Source organism: Hirsutella rhossiliensis (assembly GCF_020360975.1).
Source record: "Hirsutella rhossiliensis strain HR02 chromosome Unknown scaffold00012, whole genome shotgun sequence".
NCBI classification, from domain to species: domain Eukaryota; kingdom Fungi; phylum Ascomycota; class Sordariomycetes; order Hypocreales; family Ophiocordycipitaceae; genus Hirsutella; species Hirsutella rhossiliensis.
Window position 1 is genome coordinate 1,385,512 of NW_025408678.1, and position 17,995 is coordinate 1,403,506.

The 17,995-nt window shown below is 55.2% G+C and overlaps 7 protein-coding genes across 7 annotated transcripts; 5 read left to right on the forward strand and 2 right to left on the reverse strand.

Annotated features, from left to right (window-relative positions):
• Positions 1 to 328: 328 nt before the first annotated feature.
• HRG_09376 (transposase) lies at positions 329 to 1,183 on the forward strand (the record flags this gene model as incomplete). The annotated part of the gene is made up of 1 exon (XM_044867847.1): positions 329 to 1,183. One exon carries the CDS (start codon positions 329 to 331, stop codon positions 1,181 to 1,183), a length of 855 nt encoding a protein of 284 aa, XP_044717107.1.
• A 5,676-nt stretch (positions 1,184 to 6,859) lies between these two features.
• Positions 6,860 to 8,100, forward strand: HRG_09377 (calcineurin-like phosphoesterase domain-containing protein; the record flags this gene model as incomplete). The annotated part of the gene is made up of 2 exons (XM_044867848.1): positions 6,860 to 6,887; positions 7,346 to 8,100. The coding sequence occupies 2 exons, from the start codon at positions 6,860 to 6,862 to the stop codon at positions 8,098 to 8,100; spliced, it is 783 nt and encodes a 260-aa protein (XP_044717108.1).
• A 2,371-nt stretch (positions 8,101 to 10,471) lies between these two features.
• On the forward strand, positions 10,472 to 12,034 carry HRG_09378 (NLI interacting factor-like phosphatase domain-containing protein; the record flags this gene model as incomplete). The annotated part of the gene is made up of 2 exons (XM_044867849.1): positions 10,472 to 11,831; positions 11,883 to 12,034. The coding sequence occupies 2 exons, from the start codon at positions 10,472 to 10,474 to the stop codon at positions 12,032 to 12,034; spliced, it is 1,512 nt and encodes a 503-aa protein (XP_044717109.1).
• A 1,257-nt stretch (positions 12,035 to 13,291) lies between these two features.
• Positions 13,292 to 14,009, forward strand: HRG_09379 (uncharacterized protein; the record flags this gene model as incomplete). Its single annotated transcript, XM_044867850.1, has 3 exons — positions 13,292 to 13,304; positions 13,454 to 13,758; positions 13,875 to 14,009. The coding sequence occupies 3 exons, from the start codon at positions 13,292 to 13,294 to the stop codon at positions 14,007 to 14,009; spliced, it is 453 nt and encodes a 150-aa protein (XP_044717110.1).
• Positions 14,010 to 14,436: 427 nt separating this feature from the next.
• HRG_09380 (ribosomal protein l7Ae/L30e/S12e/Gadd45 family domain-containing protein) lies at positions 14,437 to 15,315 on the reverse strand (the record flags this gene model as incomplete). Its single annotated transcript, XM_044867851.1, has 2 exons — positions 14,437 to 14,870; positions 14,991 to 15,315. 2 exons carry the CDS (start codon positions 15,313 to 15,315, stop codon positions 14,437 to 14,439), a joined length of 759 nt encoding a protein of 252 aa, XP_044717111.1.
• A 643-nt stretch (positions 15,316 to 15,958) lies between these two features.
• Positions 15,959 to 16,663, reverse strand: HRG_09381 (ucrQ family domain-containing protein; the record flags this gene model as incomplete). Its single annotated transcript, XM_044867852.1, has 4 exons — positions 15,959 to 16,016; positions 16,080 to 16,257; positions 16,446 to 16,471; positions 16,611 to 16,663. The coding sequence occupies 4 exons, from the start codon at positions 16,661 to 16,663 to the stop codon at positions 15,959 to 15,961; spliced, it is 315 nt and encodes a 104-aa protein (XP_044717112.1).
• Positions 16,664 to 16,938: 275 nt separating this feature from the next.
• Positions 16,939 to 17,836, forward strand: HRG_09382 (SPFH domain/band 7 family protein; the record flags this gene model as incomplete). The annotated part of the gene is made up of 2 exons (XM_044867853.1): positions 16,939 to 17,268; positions 17,321 to 17,836. 2 exons carry the CDS (start codon positions 16,939 to 16,941, stop codon positions 17,834 to 17,836), a joined length of 846 nt encoding a protein of 281 aa, XP_044717113.1.
• Between the last annotated feature and the right edge of the window lie 159 nt (positions 17,837 to 17,995).

Here is a 17,995-nt window from a genome sequence, read left to right on the forward strand (position 1 = left end):
AAGCCAACAAAGAGATCCAAGATGAGGTCAGACTCTGGAGATCAAGGGCCCCATCGGCAAGTTGCACAATATCGTTCACTGGGTGGAAAGGTCTGGGCAGCGCATTGAAAGGCTCCACATGCTCCAATCCATCGAGAACACCGCCCTGGGCCTCGAAGACAAAACAACCTACGATGTGGTCATGGACAACGCTACTCGCTGGAACTCGTCCGAAGCGATGATGGAGCGGGGCTACATGCTTCGCAATGCACTCGATTCGCTGGTCCAAGCGGAAGTGACAGAGTGGAATCAATATGTGGCGAGAAGGACACAGCACGGGGCAAAGCCGATGCCGAAGAAGTGCCGCAAGAAGCCTACAATTGTGGACGACCAGATGGTCACTGAGGACTGGTCCGTTATTGCAGAGTATTTGGCGATCCTGAAACCATTGAAGATCGCGACAAAGCGCCTAGAGGGCCAGCCACGACAAGGCAAATTCGGCGCGATTTGGGAAGTTTTGCTCACAATGGAGTGGCTTCTGAAGCACCTAGAAGAGGCAAAGCTACAGCACGAACGGGACGAGGAACCGTACCTGCGAATCGGCTGCAATCTCGGCTGGATGAAGCTGGATCAATACTACGCCCTTACGGAGGATAGCCCTGCGTACCTCGCGAGCCTCGTCCTCCATCCCGCGTTTCGCTGGTCCACCGTCGAGTCGCAGTGGTCCGATCATCCGGACTGGTTGGCCAGAGGAAGGGCGGCTGTGCAAGAGCTATGGGAGGAGTACCGAACCCTCGCGGTCGAGCAAGATACGATACCCGAGGAGCCCACAGCTGCAAGGAAGACAACGGACCTAGATGACTTCATGACCTCAATTAGGAAACTTGGCGCCCAACCTGCGCCCTCACCGTCCTCCACGCGTGACGAATACGCAGAATGGGTGGCCAGTACCGATCCGGGCGATTGTCTTGTGGACAATCCCATCCAGTACTGGCTTCTCCGCAGACGCCAGTATCCACGCTTGTCGCGAATGGCAATCGACCTCTTTTCTATTCCGGCAATGTCTTCAGAGCCGGAGAGAATATTTAGCCTTGCCGGACAGATGGTCACAGCTCAGAGAGGCCGCCTCAAAGCGGACCTTATCGGGGCGGCTCAGTGTATTTCGTCGTGGGAAAAAAGTGGAGTTATCCAGATATCCAAATGAGATCCAAATCGACTCAAATCAAATCAAATCAAATCAGATCCATGATTTTGCCATCCAAATCAAATCAAATTGGACCCCGGATTTGATTTGATTTATCTATTTGCAAGTCTGCGTGCTCCAATTGACGATTGGGTTGTGATCTGTCAGCCAGGGTTTTCCGAGTATGACATTGTACTTCCCAAGCTTCGTTACGTAAAATAGCATCTTCTCCCTGTGTCCCTTGATTTCCATGTTGAGTTTCACCACATGAGTGATATCGCCAGCCGAGGAGGGTCTTCCATCGACTACGTTCAGCCGGCGACGGTTTCGTAGTTCATAAAGCGTGAGTTTGTTGGCGTGCGCGAAGGATTCGTCTACAAACCCCTTTCCAGTGGCACCTGAGTCAAGCATTGCTTCGGTTTTAATCAGAGTGGAATTGTCTTCGATTAGGTTACAAGGCAGTAGCAAATGAGCTTGGTTAGTGTCCAGAGAAGAGAGCAGTAGATCGCCCTTTTTCTTGCGTCTCCTGCGGCGACTTCCGTCGGAGACTACACTTTCCGTCCTCCATGGTGCGGTGTCGCAATTGAGGGAACGATGTTTGCCTGAGCTGCACCAATGGCAGAGTCCATGCGCTGTGCAATAGGCTCTGCGTGCCGCTCTCTGCTTCCGTTTGGGGTCTACGACCAGAGGCGACATCTTTGGCCCCCCAGGTGATGACGCTCAAATCCATTGAATCCCCGCCGTTAGAGGTCGTCGATTGTGGCGTAGTGGAGGGTTGTAAGGTTGCATTGTGACTTGCTGAGTTGTCGGTGTTTTTCTTGAAGTAATTGGCATTGACTTGACGGCATTCGTTATCGCAGATACGGACAAGGTCCATAAATTGACTAATTTCGGTAGGAGTATCTTTGCCCTTAGTGAGAGAAAGTCTCCAGATAACGTTGTCGTGGAGGGCACGTCGGAGGTGAGCAATGAGCGCCCCACTATCCCAGTCGGTGAGCTTGGCGACGGCATACCATTCGGGAGGAATGTCGTAAGGGATCTATGGCCTTGTTTCATGTCAAAGATTTTGAGTTGGGCGGTAGCTTTAGCGTCAATATCCCCGAAGGCTGACTGAAGGGTGTTTTTATGGCATTGACATCGTCGAAGAGAACCACCCCATCTTTAATGTTGTAGCGGACTTGGTCATGTGCTTTGCCTTTAAGGCATGAGACGACATATCCCATACGTTGAGGTTCCGAGTTCCACCAATCTTTATTCATTTCGAGCTTCAACTCGAGGTGCTGGAGGAAATTCGGCAGAAGCGTGGGGTCCTCTCCGGTGAAGGCCTCAGGATCAGGGTGTTCTGGTGTGCGGTGTGAAGCTCCTTTGACTGAATGATCTTTATGTACGCTTCATTTTCTGCCATAAGACGGGCGATCATTGCGTCTCCATCACTTTTAGAAATGAGCGTGTTTTCTAGGCGGGTTTGGAGGTCCTCCATTGCCCTATTTGTCGTCGTGGTCGAGGCACGTAGTGAATCGATTACCGCTTGCATACTGTATGCGGCATTGCATACGAGGAAGACTTCTTTCATGAGACCGGCTGGGTTAGCAACAAAGGCATTTCGGAACGTTTCATCGGTATTGCTGGCGTTGAGGAGGGGGCAGGGGGGCACTCGATCGACGGGTGTGGGGTAGCGGTAGCCATTGGGTTGTTGACGGTGATGGCTATAGTGCAGGTGGCGTTCGACAGTTTCGTTACGTTTTAGTTGACTTTGCGATTGTGATTTGTTGGTTTGTTGGTTTGCTGATTCGTTGATTGGTGAATTTGGTGCGGTGGTGGTGGTTTAGGTGGAAATTTGGTTGCAGGGTGTTTTGGTGAGGTTAGAGGTATCGAAATCAATAGTCACGTCGCGGACAGTGGTCTATTGAGGAAGGGTAGTCGGTAGACAATATGTGACGGTACAAGTGCACGAACAAGGTCGAGTGCGACTTGGGTAAAGTGATTGTCTACAAGAGAGAAAGAGGTTCCTAAGGAAGACTCTGACTTTCGCTATTTACATGAATAAAAGCGGGACCTTTCATAAAGTATGAAAGTCACATGATCGTTCCCTCACAGAAAGCCACTGGGTGTAGCACTCCTTGATCATCTTCCTGGGAGAGGATGCCCGAAGAGACAAAATCGGATGCGTCGCATTCGACAAACACTTCTCTTGCGGGGTCGAAGTGTCTGAGGATTGGCGCTGAAGTGAAGCTATTTTTGAGCATATCGAATGCTTCTTGGCACGATGAAGTCCAGTTCCATTTGACTAGTTTCCGTGTCAGGGCAACAAGTGGTCGTACGATGCGTGAAAATCCCTTGATGAACCGTCTGTAGAAATTCGAGAATCCTAAGAAGGCTTGAACATCTTTGACGTTGATAGGGGCCTCCCAGTTGATGAGACAGTCGACTTTCTCTGGGTCCATCCGTACTCCAGTGGTTGAGATGATCATGCCCAGATATTTAACTTCAGTAGTCTCAAATTCGCATTTCTTGACGTCAAGTTGTAGGCCTGCGGCTTCAAGTGCTTGAAGTACTGATTTGACGTGGAGTCTGTGGGTGGCGAGGTCGTCTGAGTAGATGAGAATGTCGTCGATGTAGGCTGTGCAATATCTATCAAGGAATGGGCGTAAGACTTCGTTGATTCGAGCTTGAAAGGTAGCTGGGGCGTTTGATAGTCCAAAGGCATCACCATGCTCTCGAAGAGACCATATCTTGTGTTGAACGCCGTCATCCACTCCTGACCCTCCTTGATGCGTATTCGATTGAACGCTGCGACGACATCGAGTTTGGTGAAATACTTGGCTTGGCTTAGCTGAGAAAGTGTCTCCTGGATTAACGGTAGCGGGTAGCGGTTCTTGATGGTTATCGCGTTAAGAGCTCGGTAGTCCACGCAAAACGAAGGCCCCTCCTGGCTTCTTTGCAAATAACACCGGCGAGGCCGCCGGTGAGGTGCTAGCGCGTATAAAACCCTTGTCAAGGTTTTCCTGAAGGAATTTCCGGAGGACGAGAAGTTCGTCTTGGGACATCCCGTACAGAGGTCCATGTGGTGGAGTCGTTCCAGGTTGAAGTTCAATTTCGTGGTCGCAGTCTCGGTGTGGGGGGAGTTTATCCGCCTCTGATTGGTCGAATGCCTTCAAGAATTCATGGTAGTGTTGTGGTACTTTTGTTGCAGGATCGATCAAAGTCTTGGGTTCGAGGGCTTTGTGAATGTCTTCGAGTGATGCCCTGAAAGGTACATATCGGCTGCTATTTTCCGGGAAGCTCAGGTTCCTGTGTTTGTTGGTCCTTGGGGTTAAGGGAGGTGATTCCGTCCTGTAGCTGGAGCTCTCGGTTCATCTTGTCCATGTCTGTGAGTGCAGAGTCGAATCGGACCCGTCGGCGTGTTTTAGGTTCTACGAAGGTGGAGGCTTCTGTGATGACCCCAAGTTCAGCCAGCCTTTTGTCGATCTCATACAGTGATAATGAGAATACGTCGACGTCGCGGTTTTTGGTCAGCATGTGGAATGCGGCTGCGCCGACTCTTCGGGGGATTGATGGGCGTGGCAGTATAGTCGTGGTTGCAGAACTTGACAAAGAGGGAGCTCCAGAAACAGGCAGTTGGTATTGTCCTTTCTCCATGCAGTATTTGCGGCAGTGATCAGAGTTGAAAGTGACCACATTCGTGCTCCAATTGACGATTGGGTTGTGATCTGTTAGCCAGGGTTTTCCAAGTATGACATTATACTTCCCAAGCTTCGTTACGTAAAAAAGCATCTTCTCCTTGTGTCCCTTGATGTCCATGTTGAGCTTCACCACATGAGTGATGTCGCCAGCCGAGGAGGGTCTTCCATCGACTACGTTCAGCCGGCGACGGTTTCGTAATTCATAAAGCGTGAGTTTGTTGGTGTGCGCGAAGGATTCGTCTATAAACCCCTTTCCGGTGGCACCTGAGTCAAGCATTGCTTCGGTTTTAATCGGAGTGGAATTGTCTTCGATTAGGTTACAAGGCAGTAGCAAATGAGCTTGGTTGGTGTCCAGAGAAGAGAGCAGTAGATCGCCCTTTTTCTTGCGTCTCCTGCGGCGACTTCCGTCGGAGACTACACTTTTTCCGTCCTCCATGGTGCGGTGTCGCAATTGAGGAACGATGTTTGCCGAGCTGCACCAATGGCAGAGTCCATGCGTTGTGCAATAGGCTCTGCGTGCCGCTCTCTGCTTCCGTTTGGGGTCTACGACCAGAGGCGACATCTTTGGCCCCCAGGTGATGACGCTCAAATCCATTGAATCCCCGCCGTTAGAGGTCGTCGATTGTGGCGTGGTGGAGGTTGTAAGGTTGCTTTGTGACTTGCTGAGTTGTCGGTGTTTTTCTTGAAGTAATTGGCATTGACTTGACGGCATTCGTTATCGCAGATACGGACAAGGTCCATAAATTGACTAAGTTCGGTAGGTGTATCTTTGCCCTTAGTGAGAGAAAGTCTCCAGATAACGTTGTCGTGGAGGGCACGTCGGAGGTGAGCAATGAGCGCCCCACTATCCCACTCGGTGAGCTTGGCGACGGCATACCATTCGGGAGGAATGTCGTAAGGGATCTATGGCCTTGTTTCATGTCAAAGATTTTGAGTTGGGCGGTAGCTTTAGCGTCAATATCCCCGAAGGCTGACTGAAGGGTGCTTTTATGGCATTGACATCGTCGAAGAGAACCACCCCATCTTTAATGTTGTAGCGGACTTGGTCATGTGCTTTGCCTTTAAGGCATGAGACGACATATCCCATACGTTGAGGTTCCGAGTTCCACCAATCTTTATTCATTTCGAGCTTCAACTCGAGGTGCTGGAGGAAATTCGGCAGAAGCGTGGGGTCCTCTCCGGTGAAGGCCTCAGGATCAGGGTGTTCTGGTGTGCGGTGTGAAGCTCCTTTGACTGAATGATCTTTAGGTATGCTTCATTTTCTGCCATAAGACGGGCGATCGTTGCGTCTCCATCACTTTTAGAAATGAGCGTGTTTTCTAGGCGGGTTTGGAGGTCCTCCATGTCCCTTATTGTCGTCGTGGTCGAGGCACGTAGTGAATCGATTACCGCTTGCATACTGTATGCGGCATTGCATACGAGGAAGACTTCTTTCATGAGACCGGCTGGGTTAGCAACAAAGGCATTTCGGAACGTTTCATTGGTATTGCTGGCGTTGAGGAGGGGCAGGGGGCACTCGATCGACGGGTGTGGGGCAGCGGTAGCCATTGGGTTGTTGACGGTGTGGTGGTTTAGGTGAGAATTTGGTTGCAGGGTGTTTTGGTGAGGTTTGAAAGCGACAAGTGCGGTTTAGAACTATCGAAATCAATAGTCACGTCGCGGACGGTGATCTATTGAGGAGGGGTAGTTGGTAGACAATATGTGACGGTACAAGTGCACGAACAAGGTCGGGTGCGACTTGGGTAAAGTGATTGTCTACGAAGAGAGAAGGAGGTTCCTAAGGAAGACTCTGACTTTCGCTATTTACATGAATCAAAGTGAGACATTTCATAAAGTATGAAAGTCACATGATCGTTCCCTCACACTGCCTGTCCTTTTATATTCGCGAAGTACCTCAGCGGTCACTGAGGGTCGCCGTCTGAAGGTGACGGATTAGCAAACGGTCGTTATTGCATTCTACCGCAGAGCTGGCGCCAATTTACTATTTCTAAACCAACGAGTTTGCCGGTCCACCATGACTGGTTACAAGTCTGTTGCGGCCTGTAAGGTAGCCCGTCAGGGGCTATTGGAAGTTTCCAAATCTGCGCTCCTTCGGCCTCTCTCTGGTTCGTTGGAATCATTATGGGTTGTAGGCGCCTCGAAGCGTCATGTCAGAGACTCAGAGTGCTTCCACTTGAAGTTCCACCCAACGGAACCAAACCAACCAATCAAACACGCTAGACATGTCTGGGCCTCTTGAATCCTCCAGGGCCCCAGGCTAAGGCTGCCTCTCTGTTCCTACTCCATCCTTCATCCATCGTGCCGATTCAGACAATAAGCAAACCGTTTGTTGGGCTTCCAAAGCAGGAGAGTTTGCCCCAGCGGCTCGCAACCAGGCTCTATCATGCAACGCGACAACTCGAGGGTGCAAATCAAGCGGCAGCTTCGACTGCTCCCAGCCCAGTTACATTAGTATGCGTCTCTGACACTCACAATACCACTCCCTTGTCTCTCCCTCCAGGCGACATTCTCCTCCATGCCGGGGACTTGTCGCAGTTCGGCACCTTTGCAGAGATACAGGCACAACTGTCATGGCTTGCCGCGCAGCCGCACCCACACAAGGTTGTCATTGCTGGCAATCACGACCTACTCCTTGACTCCGTCTTCGTTTCTACGAACCCAGACCGTGAACTGGACCGGCACCCCGGCCAGCGCAGAAACGATCTCGACTGGGGGGGCGTCCAATATCTGGAGCGCGGGTCACTGGACATCGCCGTCGAGGGGAAAAACAGGTCCATCCGCGTGTTTGGCAGCCCATGGACACCACGGTGTGGAAACTGGGCATTCCAGTACGGGAAGGGAGATGGCGATAGGGAGACCTTGGGCACAGCGCCGGCCGACACAGACGTCATGCTGATGCATGGACCGCCCAAAGGGCATCTAGACGATGGGGGAAAGGGCTGTGGAAGGCTGCTTGCTGAAGTCTGGAGGGTAAGGCCCAAAGTTGTGGTGTGTGGTCACATCCACGCAGGGAGAGGGGAAGAATGGCTTCGCTTCGACCACGTTGACAGCTGGTACGAGAACGTGATGCTCGGGAGGAGGCGGTGGGTATCTGTGCTCTGCCTGGTCTTGTGCCATGTCTGGTTGAGGGTTACGAGGACATGGGGTGTTGCACCAAGTCAGGAGCAGACCAGAGGGACGCGCCTCATCAATGCTGCCATGGTGGGAGGGCGTGGAAATGTGGACCACAGAGAAGCCTTCGTCGCAGCCATATAGGAGGAGCGTGAACGTAATTATGGCTAGGACCCGAAGCAGAGTTTAAAAGCACTGAAAGTTCGGGCGGTCTGCTGTAAGCGTCCGAGTGCCTGCCCCTCTCCTCCCCCCCTCGGGGCCCTTAGTCGTCCCTGTGCAGTCAGAGCTTCTAATTGCTCCTTGAAGTCGGTGACCTCACGTGCCACGTCAATTGCTAGGAATAGGAAGTACTCTACGCCCCACATGACTTTACTTTTTCTACACATAGAATACCATTATAAGGGGTTTTGTCTACCTAAAATGTACTTTAAAAAGAATTTTCTTAAACTTATAAAATGGCTTATGTACTCTTTAATACTTTGAAATAATTTTAACGGCTTTATCTTCTCATGGATCGCAGTTGTATGTGATTTATTGGCTGTTAAGCTGCAAATGTCAAGAGAAAGTCGTAATTAACCAGTACTCCGTACTTAGTGCACTGGGTTTAGTATGGCGGGATAAAAACGGCGCAGGGACGGACGGCTAGGGGGGTCGCCCCCTCATCCTGGATTCGGCATCGATCACAACAACATGGAGGCGGGCACGGGTACCAATAAGCAGCTTGTCTAAATTGGCCGGCACGGTCGCATCATGAGCTGTTTCTCTTCCATCTTTGGCCAGCTCAAGCGGCACTTCCGCAGATCTCAACCTGTCGACATATCTAATGTGCCCGCGACCATACCCACGAAAGAAGACGACGAGCTTTTGTTTCCTGTGTGGCCACCAACAACCCCAAGGGAACTTCTGTCTCGCCGAGAATTCTACAGAAACCGCATGGAGATTCGCAGATACCACGCTCCAGAGGGCATAAATGAGGACTCACCGCTTTATACCCTGTACCGCCTCTGCCGACTCTCTTACACATACCCCATAGCCAACCATACACCCCCCAGCTGACGACGCTGGATGATCCTGAAGCATCTCCAGCGTTCAAGAAGAGGAATATTCTGGCAATAAAGCCTCACATTCATTTCATTTGACCCCATATTCATATGCTACGTTGCAGCCATGGCACCGCAGTTTGGAATGGCAGTTGAAGGGTTCACGTTGTAGTGACATGTTTCACAAACACTTGCCATCGGAAGACGATGCTTTCTTCGCACAGTCAGATAGTGCAAGTCATACACAGACGTACCTGTACCGTAGGCGCTGAGCCCTCTACCTATATTGGGCGAGAATTTGCATCCATCGATCAGGATATCCCATGAAGGCTCGAGAGGCCTCAAGGAACCCCAGCAAAGAAGCTGACGCCGATCCCAACGTCGTGGCTCGAGGCAGTGTCGAAGGCGAGGCCACCCAGCCGCCTGTCGACAAGGGGAAGCAGCCTGACCCATCATCTACTGGACACCAAACTGGACGGCCGACCGAGAAGTAGCCTCATTCATCTGCTGGAGGGGACAACGACTGTGATGAGTTCATCCGCCAACTGCCAGCCATCTCTTCTTGTTTGACCCTCTACTGCCGTCTTCTGTCTTTTATCTGGCAATGCAACCACGACCGCGGCCAGGCAAGGTTGTACTCCTAAAAAGAGAGGCAGTAACAACGACAACGATAGCGACAGCCACGTGGAAAACGACATCGATAAAAAAGACTGGCAACATAAGTATTCGGCCACTTATAATCCTCGCGCAAGCCAAAAGTCAGGTACCTGCACGTCCGGTCTTGGGCAATCCCGAGACAAATCGCCTAAGCACTTGCCACATATGTACTTACGAATACCTACCGATTGCGCTGTTTCGTGGCAACGCTCCACAACAGGTTAGCATCAGCAGCAAACTCTCGTGGAGTGTGTTAGATGGCCGCCCTGTGGCAGGATTTGTACCACAAAGATAGGTACCGAGGTAGGTACTCAAGTACGTACCTACCTAGGTACCTCAGGCACCAGGCGAATTGACCCGCGGCGGGGTTTCCTCGGCCCCCCCCCCCATTGGCCGCCCCCGGGCGTTCGTTCCCGAGGCGCACTGCGGCGCAGACTAGTAGGTAGGCCTTGTGGACAGCAGCTGGCCTCTCTCGTCTGCTGATCTGAAACCCGCCATCCAGCTTCTCCATCAGTCATCACACAAGACGTGCCCCCGGCAAGGCTGACGACCAAGCTTCTTCCCCGGCGACCCTCGCTGGCCTTGCCGAAACACAGCACAAAAACAACGCTCGACTCGCCGCCCCGTTCCTCACTGCCAATTCCCGCGAGTGACGCGAGCGACTCTTGGACATCATCTCCCCAACGGGGGAGGGGGAGGAGGAGGCCATATCCTCGGCTCTGCTGCCAACGCGTCGTGTGCCCACGCTCGCGCGCCCTCGGCAATTCCCCAACAGCTCCGGCCCAAGCCCAGCGCCCCAACCGCCTGCCATACCGCCCATGCCTCATGGATTGCCGGCCTTTGTCAAGATGAATTCCCTCAACATCATCACCTCGCGCGTCTCGCCCCCGCCGTCTCCCACCCAGCCTCGATTCAACGGTCTCAGCTCCGCCGAAGCTGATCTCGGCTCCGACGAAAAGTCGCTTGATGCCAAGGCCGACGATGACGACGCCCGCGACCAGGCCGGCCGCCACGCTAACGGCTCCTTTGACGACAGGCACGCCGCCGAGGACGAGAAAGCCACCGAGACTTCCACGCTGCTGGAAAAGAGCAAGCAAGACGACAACTGCCGCGCCAGCTGGTGGCATGCTTTCCCGCGGAACCTCGCGGCGAGCATCGTCAGCCCCATCCGCTGGATCCTCGCCACGCTCGCGTCCCCCGGTGTCTACCTGATGGCGTGCCTCTACGACGACGAGGGCAACTTTGCGCCCTTTTTGCAGCTCAAGAAGCTGTTTGGTGTCCGCAGGGGCGGGCGCGGCGACTACGCGGCGGCGGCCCAGCCTTGCTCGACAGCGTCGGGCTGGCGTCATGGTGGCCACGCGCATCGACCGGCGCTTTCGTCGTCGTCGTCGGGGTCCTCCACCTCGGGCGCATCCTCCGAGTCCGAGGCCGAGGAGCTCAAGGGCGCCAAGGCCAAACACAACAAGTCTGAAGCACCGCCCGCCTCCGCGGAAGAGCTTGGCACGGGACGCAGGTCCATCCGCATCAAGTTGCAGCACGACAGCGGCGTGGGCCAGCGCAAGCACCGGCGGGCCCTGTCGGCCGTCGCGCGGACCAAGGCCAGCGAAGAGGAACTGTCGGCACAGCTCAAGTCGCCGACGTCGCCCATTGCCGCCCTGACAAGGTACCCCAAGACGCCGGCGCCGCCGCGACCTCTGATTCCCCGGCGGCAGCCGTCGTACCTCAACTTTGAAGTGCCGCTAAAGCAGCAAAAGACTCTGATACTGGACCTGGACGAGACGCTAATACACAGCATGTCCAAGGGCGGCAGGATGAGCACCGGGCACATGGTCGAGGTCCGACTCAACACGGCCTCGCTGGGCATGGGCAGCGGCCCGGGCGGCGCGGCGCAGCACCCGATCCTGTACTGGGTAAATAAGCGGCCGTACTGCGACGAGTTCCTACGGCGCGTATGCAAGTGGTTCAACCTGGTCATCTTCACCGCGTCGGTGCAAGAGTACGCCGACCCCGTGATTGACTGGCTGGAATCGGAGCGCAAGTTCTTCTCGGCGCGTTACTACCGCCAGCACTGCACGTATCGGCAGGGAGCCTACATCAAGGACCTGAGCTCGGTGGAGCCGGATCTGAGCAAGGTGATGATTCTCGACAATAGCCCGCTGAGCTACCTATTTCATCAAGGCAAGTGTACCGATGTTGGCGACGTGAAGCCGTGCTGACTTGGGCCTGCAGATAACGCGATTCCCATCCAGGGCTGGATCAACGACCCGACGGACAACGACCTGATGCACCTGGTGCCGCTGCTCGAGGGCCTGCAGTACGTCCACGACGTTAGAGCGCTTTTGGCATTGCGCGGAGGTGAGGACGGCCAGCACATGGCATGACGCACGAAGAAGGGATAATAAAAGATGAAAAAAAGGGACAGGCATTAGCACACAAGGTGGCGTTTCTGTAAGTTGACTTTTGTTGTTCCACAACACGAGAGGAAGAGGGAGCGAGCAAAGACTAGGCGGCGCAGGCGGGTTTGACCCGGAACGACAGGGCGAGGGGAGCAGGAGTCGGGGATGGACTGGCCTCCCGCAATGTTGTTGGACTGCGATATGTACAGAATAGAAGAAGAAAGCACACGACGGGCTTTGCGTGAGGATGTAGCTCGGTCAAGGGAAGAATAAGGCTCTTCGACCAAAGCCATGTGCCTGATGGACTACTTCAATACTGCCCTGCCCACCCACGCCATGGCTCACGGTAACGTCATAACCACGTCGCGACGAGCACCCGGCAACGGGCTGGGTCCCCACGCAGCGGCTGTCCGGTTGCAGCCAAAACGCCATTGTGCAGTACTGCAGGCGGAGGCTGAAATTCAAGACAAGGCTCGGAAACAAACAACAACAAAAGCTGCAAAAAGAAAAGAAGTCTCGGGCGAAGAGAAAACTGTCGGTCCCAAGAAGATGTCCCTTACAGCAGCTACAGCCAATATTTGGGTACCTGTCGCAGTCGTTGAGCTACAGTGGGAGGAGGAGGTACCTGCTGGGAGCCTCGGCCAGGACGCTTCAAGCCGGCGCTTCGTCCCGGCCAGCCGCGGTTCCCTGCCAGCTGCCACTCGTACCCACAGGCTCTACTGTATCTGTTTACTCCGTGCATATACCTGTAAGTACAGTACGTAGCCATGAACTCAAATTCGCAGACGTGGTGAATGGAGGAGCTCATGTTGTCCGTATCTGTATATGCTATGTACTGGGTACATGCGTCTATCCGGCAGCCCAGTTTACCGCGAGTGGTGACATCATAGCCCCCCGGCGCTTCGCAGGGGTTCGGTTGGTGGGGCGAGGAGAGTCTTGCCTGGCCCGATCGAGATCGTGAGGGAGGGTACAGCAGCACTGTACTGTAGCGTAGGCAGTACTTTGTACAGTAGAGTCGAGGAGGAGGAGGAGGAGGACGAGGAGGTCCGGGGCTTCCTAGGCCAGGCGAGTACGTACTGGTTCTGCGTCCTTCCTTGGCTGGACTCTCTCTTGGACCTTGCATCATCATCATCATCCTCTCACCGTTGTTGCTGGACTGCAACAAAACGAGCTGTCACTCCTCTCTCTTCAACACTCGTCCTCATCGACAGGCAACTGCCTTCTCATCCATTCACAGCCGCCATGTCTCTGCATTGTAAGCTCCTTGTTCCCCGCTTCAGCTCTCCCCTCTGCCAATTCCCTTTCCCCGTGACGAGCCCTCCCTCTTCCGCTGCCGCCCGCGCGACGGATGAGCTCGCCTCGCAATCGAGCCAACCCGGCAAGCGGCGTGCTAACTTCCTTCAGACCTTCCTCCTGTCAAGCCGTCGGCCATTGCTCTTGGCACCGTCTTCAACCACGGCATCGAGCTCGCCGTCCTCTCCCCCGTCTTCGGCCAGACGTACCAGCGCGCCAAGCAGGCCAACACCAAGGAGGAGTTCATCCGCTCCAAGGAGGCTAGCGGCGCCGCCGCCGCCTGGGGCACCTCGTTTGTCGGCTCCGCTCTGCAGAGCTACAGCGTCGGCGCCCTCATCAACGCCACCGGCACCCTGAGCTACAAGGGCGCTGCCTACCTCGGTGCCCTCATCTTTGCCGCCACGGCCGCTCCTACTGTGCGTACCTCGCCCTGCTCGAAGCCCCTCCTCGCATTGCCGGTTAATCCGGTCGAGCGACGAGGAACCAGATGATGAAGTGAAGCTGTTGCTGACCAGCCATTACCCGATGATAGTATCTCGCCCAACTCTTCACTGAAAAGAGGCCCCTCGACACCGTCGGTGTCAGCGTCGCCGCCAAACTCTGCGAGACTGTTGGCCTGTCCATGTTCCTGACCTGGTGGGGAACCCGCACGAACCCGTTTGACTAAACGGCCTGAGGCACCACAACCTCGCGAACCCATGAGGTTTCAGTGCGCCGACCGCATCTCCGGTAAAGATCGCTCACCGCGTCGAGGTGCTCTGCTGTAAACGGATGATGGAATGGCGGCTATTGGGCGATGGGAATGTAGAGTTTAGCTTGTGTGGTCGCAATCGATAATGCCGTCTTGCGCAAATCGTTTCGTCGAATGGTGATTGCTTGATTCCGTGAGTGATTTGTCAAGTGGCAGGGTCAAGAAAGCAAGCCAGTTCCATTTCATCAATGCAGAATATGCCTAAACGCCGTCGTGCCCAGATATCTGGCCCTGCTAGCCAGTCGAGCCTTGTCTTTGTGCGACCCAGATCAAAACCACCATTCAATGCGCAAATATCGCCCCGTCCCGGCCCTCTCTTTCCACCCTGACAGATTCCCCGAGCTCATGCCTTTGACTCGCCCTTGGCCCAAAAGGCTTGCCTCGCGTATTCCTTCTGCACGTACTTGACCAGCGAGGCGTACGACTCGGCAAAGGCCTCGTCGGCCTCGCCCTCGGCATCCTTGTCCTTGTCGGCGTCCTTTGCCTGCTGCTTCTTCTTGGCGGCGGCCTCGAGCTTCTCCATGATCATGACGACGCTGGTGGGCCGCTTGGTCTTGGCCGAGGCGCCGAGCTCGGCGCGCGAGGTGACGAAGATGAAAGGCACGTTGTGGTCCTCGCATAGGACGGGCAGGTGGGAGATGACGTCTTGCGGGGAGATGTCGCCGGCGATGACGACGAGGCCGGGGAACGAGGTGTAGCCGGGGGCCGAGGGCGGGGATTTGCGCAGGGCCTTGACGACTTCCTTGACGCCGCGCTTGAGGGTGCCGTTCTTGGCGGCTGCATGGGGCAGTTAGCCTGGCAGTTCTTCATCCCATGCTTCATCCTATGGGTCTTTTGATGCGCATTTGGGCATTCACACGCTTCAGCAGCGAGGGGAGAGGGAACAAGAGGACAAACCTTTCCGGATAGTCTTGTAGACCTTCTTCATGCCCTTCTCATCCGCCACGGGCACCGCAAACGGCACAACCGTCCTCTCCAGGGGCCCGGCGTCCTGGACGTCCTGGCCCTCCATGTCGGTATCGTCGTCGGCGTCGGCCGCCTTGGCCTTCAGCGGCGACGCGGCATCCTGCAGCTGCAGCGAGCCCTCGACGGCGGCGGCCAGCTTATCCTTCTTGTCCCGCTTATCCTTCTTGTCCTTCTTGGCCTTGCTCACGCCGGCCTCTTCGCTGCGCTTCTCCTTCTTGTCCTTCTTGTCCTTCTTCTCGGGTCTCTCGGCGGCCATGGCGGGCGGTTCCTGCGTCGCAGGGGATATATATCTGTATGTATGTGCGTCCGGTCCGCAGGTGCCAAGGAATTGGGTTTCGTAAAAATGACAATGGGAAATGATGTGAATTCGAGAGGGGCGGATGTTCTTGGAGGCAACCGGCAGGGCTAACGATAAGATGCTGGGACTGGTGGTGGTCGCAACTCAACTTTTTTTCCCTTCCGAAAAATCCAAAACTTTTTTTGACCCGCCAAGGGGAGCTATCCCGAAATTTTCGGCGGCTGGTGGCGCCGTTCCGCTGGGTAGGGATAATCACGTGATCACTCCCGATCCCCAGTAGACAGAGTGAACAGACATAGAATATCAAGTCACAAAACGATCACTTTATATGGACTGGTAAAAGTACTCAAGCAACTTGGACCTTCGGTGTGGTTTTAGCCTGGGGTAAATGGTACCGTTGTGGGAACTTCGTTTTATACCATGACGCACGATGCAAGCATTTGTGGACGCAATTGGCTCAACAACTCACAGCTTCAGCGCTGTTCGAGTGCAGACAGTGTCTATTGCTTTTCCTCCGGTCTAGGCAAAGACGACGTTGAACAAGTTGATGTACACAGGCCCAGAGACCACCCTATTCCACCACGCGCATCCGGGGACCGCCTTACTCCTCCGAGTCCGCAAACTCGGCACGGCCAGCCTTGGAGTTCAAGTACTCGTTGCTGTCCACAGTGTCAGCGCCATTTGCAATCACGCCCTTGTCGATACCGGGAGCAATCTCCTACCGCTCGGTGGCCCAGTTCATGACGTAGTAACCAGCGACCATGGCGGGCAGCCAGTAAAAGATCTGCGCCTTGGTGCGGCGGAAGGTGTTGAAGACTGCGTCGTGAGCCGCGCCGGCCATGGCGTTTTGTCGGTTGGCCGAGAGGCCGTAGTGGACGATGCCCTTTTGCTTGGCGCCGCCTGCAGCCCGTTAGCATGGCTGTCCTATCCCAGCGTCGACGTGGATGGCCCCGTCGACGCTTCACTGCTTCGGAGGAGAGGCATTCGTATCGCCGTGCGCGTGTGGTGACTGAGGTCTGCCATTGAAGCCAATTCAAGGCGCCCGTCCCTCGATCCGAACTCGACTTGCGCGACCAGACAGCACTCACCGAAGGAACCCCAGTCGCCGATCCAGCTGTATCATCGCAAGTCAGCCTCTGCCTCGCACAATCCATCCACAAGACCAAGTCGCATCCCGTCTGTCGCAAACAAGGCCGCATCTCCGGAGCCTCGGCTCCCTGGGAGCGCGGGGGACAGGCGAGGGTCAGACGTACTGGCCGACTTTGGGGTTGGGCACGCCACCGTTCAGAGCTTGCGTCGGTCTCATCGTGGCTGATGTCAAGGATTGAGAGTTATCGATTCCCTCGATGCCGGGAGAAGAGGAGGGAGAGTTGATGCGGTTGCTCCCCAGCGAGTAGGAAAACCCGCTGACCAGGTGCTTCGAGCCGAGCTTACCTAAGCGAGCCTGGCGCCATGCATTCCCCGAAAATCAACCTCGATGCTCAACTCCCCCATAAGCGAAGCTTGCGACAACCTCGACGTTCTCGCAGCCCTGCAAACCGTTGCAACCCAAGACGCTCCCCCGAGCACGAGCGCGCAAAGATGGCTTCCGCCGCGAGAGCGCTCAACCTGGTTTACCGCCTCGGCGTCCCGCTCTCGGCAGGCTACTTTCTGCTGAGCCAGTCCATCTTCGACGTCAAAGGCGGCACCAGGGCCGTCATCTTCGACCGCTTGTCCGGTGTCAAGGAGGATGTCATCAACGAGGGCACGCACTTCCTCATTCCCTGGCTGCAGCGGAGCGTCATCTTTGACGTGCGCACCAAGCCGAGGAACATTGCCACGACGACGGGCAGCAAGGACTTGCAGATGGTCAGCTTGACGCTGAGGGTGCTGCACCGGCCCAGCGTGAAGGCACTGCCCAAGATTTACCAAGTGAGTCTCTCGCTCGCCTCCTTGAACATCCAGTTACTGACAGCCGATGTAGAACCTCGGCGTCGACTACGATGAGCGTGTCCTCCCCTCCATCGGCAACGAAGTCCTCAAGGCCATCGTCGCCCAGTTCGACGCCGCTGAGCTCATCACCCAGCGAGAGGCCGTCTCCCAGCGCATCCGCAACGACCTCACCCGCCGCGCCGCAGAGTTCAACATTGCCCTCGAGGACGTGTCCATTACCCACATGACCTTTGGCCGCGAGTTCACAAAGGCCGTCGAGCAGAAGCAGATTGCGCAGCAGGACGCCGAGCGGGCGCGCTTCATCGTCGAGCGCGCCGAGCAGGAGCGCCAGGCCAACGTCATCCGCGCAGAGGGCGAGGCCGAGAGCGCAGAGACCATCAGCAAGGCCATTTCCAAGGCCGGAGACGGCCTCATTCTGATTCGCAAGATCGAGGCCGCGAGGGAGATTGCGCAGGCCTTGTCGTCGAACCCCAACGTGGCCTACCTCCCCAGCGGCGGAAAGCAGGGCGGTGGCAGCCAGTTCCTGTTGTCTGTGGGCAGGGCTTGAGGGGACTTGAGGATGGCTTGGTGTCACAGGAACTCGCCGCTTTTGTCGCCGATTGTGCATCCGGCGAGCATGTAATTATATCTCACGGTTCATGGGAACGACTCGTAATTCTCATCTTTTGGTATGACGTCCAAGGCTACGACGACGTGCTTGCTATCG